At 37.5% G+C, this 4724-nt stretch overlaps 1 protein-coding gene and 1 long non-coding RNA gene across 3 annotated transcripts in view; one reads left to right on the top strand and one right to left on the bottom strand.

Moving 5' to 3' along the window:
- LOC103360962 (uncharacterized) overlaps positions 1–4724 on the bottom strand; it is a 16296-nt gene that overhangs the window by 8563 nt on the left and 3009 nt on the right. The window lies entirely within an intron of this gene.
- Positions 736–4724, top strand: part of LOC103360959 (proline-rich transmembrane protein 1-like) — a 68664-nt gene continuing 64675 nt past the window's right edge. The window contains exons 1-2 of one of the 2 annotated variants that reach the window (XM_008286908.1): positions 736–992; positions 3507–3728. In XM_008286908.1, coding sequence (XP_008285130.1) covers positions 849–992; positions 3507–3728 — 366 coding nt within the window. In that variant the 5' untranslated portion in view covers positions 736–848. The remainder of the gene's footprint in view (positions 993–3506; positions 3729–4724) is intronic. The other variant, XM_008286907.1, reaches the window with a different exon arrangement.

The raw sequence follows: 4724 nt of genomic DNA on the forward strand, positions 1-4724 counted from the left end.
GTTAGTTTTATGTGACGAGTACACTGGTTGAAACATTATTTGTCCATTACATAGTAGCACTGATTTTCTAACACTGACACTAGTGTAACATACTATCAACACTCGTGTTAATTTTCAACTCTGTACAGTACTGAAATAACTCAGGATGAGTAGAACAGACTTGACTTTTAGATTTTTAAAAGACATTTCGCCTCTCGGATGAGAAACCTCTCTGAAAACAAACATCACAGACAGACGTCCAGGTGCTTTTACACTGAAGCTCTTAGGATTACTACGACCTGGAAGACAGAGAATCTACACAGACTTTCACAAGTATTGTATCAAAAGAGTGGACACATATGGAGACTTCTCTAGTGTCATACTTAACCCTCTCAGAGTTCATTTGTAATTTTGCTGTGGAGCCCTGCTGCTGATTTTACTCATAGCACTGCAAAAGTATTTGTTTTCTGTTTATGTTGTCGATCATAATAATAACAAACAAACTGATTGTCTCATCGTGTTTCAGATTTTTGAAGATGCAGTGCATTAAATTAATCATATATTTCGATCAACAGCAAAAAAAAAAAAAAAAGAAGAAGAAGAAGCCCAGCTTTACTGGTGCTTTTAATTTGAAAGAGGTGACCAGTATGTTTCCTATTTACTCTGTCTGACTTGATACTGATAGGAACATTGTGTCAAACCTCTGCATGTGATCAAACAACGGGCAGGAGCAGCAGCAGTAGGGTCGAAGTCAGTTTGGAAAAAGAACAAAAAACTGTCAACAGTCAGACTTTTCGTGGGAGTTACAGGAACACGGCGGTGAAAAGGGAGATTTACTTTTTCATTTGAGTGAGGCAAGTTGCTGCATTATGAATCCCAGCAAAGAATCAAGCACTCCTCTACAGGACTGGACTGAGGAGAAGAGCCCCATGGGCCACCCCGCTCCTCCTCCCTACCAGGACGCCCCCTACCCCGAGATGCCCCCGCCAGGCCCTGGATACCCTCCACAGCAGGTAACCAGCACAGAAACACGCACAAAGGAGCAAAAAATGTCATCAAACATCACACAGTTGTGTTTCCTTTCACCTAAATGCTGCTAAACATCTGCATTTTAATGCAAATTCCTGCAACAAACAACAAAAATCAACTTTGTATCAATGACAGCATTCATTTTCTTGTCTGTCCTGTTGTATTCTTTTATGTTATTTCCTGATGCAGTGCACCTTGTTTGTCTTAAAAATTTAAAAACAAAAAAAATTTGCAAATACGAAAACTGTTGATTTGATATGTAGGTTTTGAAATTCTAATACATAAAGTGCTGAAAATGTCTCCTAGAGCTTGTGTTGCCCTGTTTTAGCATGAAGTGAAACCAGCAGTGGTTGTAGCTGACTGTTAGGGGCATAGATTTCCTCTCAACACTGGGAGAAGGATTCTATTTTACGAAATTTCTTTTCTGCATTTAAAAAAAATAAAATAAAATTTTAGTGCACCATTTTGTATCTTTTTGGCCCCACTATATAGTAGAAATGTCTTTGATCATGTTAAAGAAAACAAAACATTCAAGCACAAGGTGACAATTTCAAATGCAGAGGAACATACTTTTGCAGTAAGATTGTGTATCTCTTTAAAATATTTACTGTACTGCAGATCATATTTAATCCTAGATAAGTCAATAATAATAATAATAATAATAATAATAATAATAGTCATAATCATAATAATTTTATTTATAAAGCACTTTTGGTCAAAGTGCTGTACAGGCAATAAAATTACAATAAAACAACACAATCCATAAACATACAACTTAAAAAAAAAAACATTTGCATAGTAAAAACATTTCAGGACATATAAGATAAAGTGTACATGTAGGTCTTGAGTTTTGCTTTAAAAACATCCACAGAACAGGCCTGTCTTATGTCAAGAGGGAGACTGTTCCACAGTGTCAGGGCACGGAATGAAAAGGCTTGCTCACCAACAGTCTTTTTCCTGACCTTCGGCACAGTCAGCAGTGCAGATCCTTGTGAGCGGAGGGCACGAGAAGGTGCATACAACGTGACAAGATTGGTTAAGTAAGAAGGTGTCAGTCCATTTGAAATTTTAAAAGTCAATAAAAGCACCTTAAAATCAGCACGAGCCTGACATGGAAGCCAGTGCCACCGGGGTCATATGATCGGATTTTCCAGCTCCAGTCAGAACCCGACCTGCAGCATTTTGCACCATCTGCAGGACTCTGAAGCTTTTCTTGGGTAGTCTTGACAGAAGGGCATTACAATAGTCCAAACGAGACGTAATAAAAGCGTGGATGAGGACTTCAGCATCTTTATCACTTAAAATTGTTCTGATCTTAACGATCCTTCGAAGATGAAAAAATGATATTTTTGTCACCTCCTTAATGTGCTCATCGAAAACAAGAGTCTGATCGAATATAACACCAAGGTTTTTCATCTTGTCTCTGCCAAGAACAATAAAATCATCAAGAGACAAGGACACATTATTAAATGCATTCTGAAGTTATTCTGGGGTCCAGTGGTCATCATTTCAGTCTTTGCAGAATTAAGGAAAAGGAAATTTTTAGAGAGCCAGTTTCTAACAGCTAAAAGACAATTATCAAGTTTGACATATCAGACCCATTTCCACATGTTAAAGGCATGTATAATTGCAAATCGTCTGCATAACAGTGGAAATCAATTTCAAGAGATTGTAATAATTTACCAAGTGGTGCAAGATATAATGAAAAAAGCAGGGGACCTAGCACAGAGCCCTGAGGAACCCCATACTTAACTGCGCAAGAATCAGACAAGACATTATTAAATAAAACACATTGAGATCTCTCTGACAAATATGACTTAAGTCATGACAGCCCGTTGCCCAAGATGCCAAAAAGGTGTTGAAGTCTTTCAGTTAAAATACAGTGATCGACTGTATCGAAGGCAGCACTAAGGTCCAACAACAATAAAACCGAAGCATGATCAGAGTCAGCATTCAACAGTAACTCATTAACCACCTTAGTTAATGCAGTCTCAGTAAAATGATTTGCCCTAAAAGCAGACTGAAGAGGCTCAAATAGATAGACAAGTTGTTGAACGCAATGATCTAACGATCTTAGATAGTTCAGACAAGGAAGGAGGCTCAAAATCACTTAATCCTTGTATATTGCTAAATGAAGGAGCAGCAACACATAATGAGTCAAACTGCAGAGGCTGTGGGATTTGCAGCCTGATATCCATAACCTTTTCATTAAAAATAAAAGAAAGTCTTGTGCTGTCAGTCGTGGACAGCTGGCCACCTGGCTGATCTGGGTGAGTTTTGATGCAGTATCAAACAGCAACTTAGAGTCATGCCTATTATTATTATATAAGTCAACACACATATGATCTGATTATTTATTTGTCAGAACTTGTTAGGAAATGTTTTGATGTCATGTCCACGTTACTCCTCCAAATTGTCTGAATCCACTTAGTTTCTCTTTGACAAACCTGCTTTGTTTCATCCAACAATGAGTCTGAATCGTACTTCCTGGCCTGCAGGGTTTTTCTCCACAGTATGATGATCCAGCACATGGACATCAGCCGTACCCGATGGCCCAGCAGTATCCAGCTCAGCCCGACACCGTCACCGTCCAGCCCACAGTGTTTGTGTCTGCAGGCCCTCTGACCAACCCTGTCAACGACTACCTGGGCTACTCCATCTTCACCCTGCTGTGCTGCTTCTGGCCGGTCGGAGCTGTCGCCCTCTCCTACTCCATCTCAGTGAGTTTCTTTAGATTCTTTGTAGACTCTGGTGCACTGACACCGATACACATTGCAAGGTTTCTGCCAGAACCAGATCCATGTCAACTGAACAGTGGTTATTTAAAAAACAAAACAGATATGATAAGAAAACCATCCTGCATCACACCTCTGTGTTGTTTTACATTGTTGTTGTTGTTGTTGTTGTTTTTAAGGCAACAACATTAGAGGCCTTTTTTGATTGCAGTGATGCAATTTTGAAATTTTGGGATGTTTTGCTTCCATAATGGGCCTTCTTTCAGACCAATGGAACATCCAACATTCAAAATGCACGTTTAGGTGTTTATTTTACTATATTGTTGATTTAAATTATAAAACAGCAGAACCTACCTGCACCAAACTTTCTGATTTTATTCTTATCTATATTTATCGACATAATTTTTACACAGGGGGTATATCATTCATAGCCTGATTTCTAGAACATTTTATTCCTAAAAACATGGCGGATATTGATATTTTCTTCCTGGTTATTGACAGTATTTTATGATTTACAGTATGTCATGATTATAAATAAATAAATAAATCCTCTCTGGAAAACCCTTTGACATTAAACTGTCAACAAAATATAAGAAAAACTCTGACGCTGGCTTTATCCAGTATTCACATTTCTGTCCTGGAAATCACTGAAAATTGCAGCATTTTAGATAAATACACTACTGGTCAAAAGTTTTAGAACACCCTGTTTACAACTTTATAAACAACTGTTTACAATAATAATAATAATCATAATAACTATATTATATCTATCTTTATTCCATATCTATTGTATATCTTTATATGTGTGTATGTTGTGTATGTATATATATATATACATACTTATATATATACATACACACACACACACACACATACACATATATATATACACACTACTGGTCAAAAGTTTTAGAACACCAAAATATATTCTAAACTTTTGACCCCTGAAAGTTCATATTATTCTGAACCCTCCCCCCATTC

Source organism: Stegastes partitus, unplaced genomic scaffold (genome assembly GCF_000690725.1).
Source record: "Stegastes partitus isolate 25-593 unplaced genomic scaffold, Stegastes_partitus-1.0.2 Scaffold475, whole genome shotgun sequence".
Lineage (NCBI taxonomy): Eukaryota > Metazoa > Chordata > Actinopteri > Pomacentridae > Stegastes > Stegastes partitus.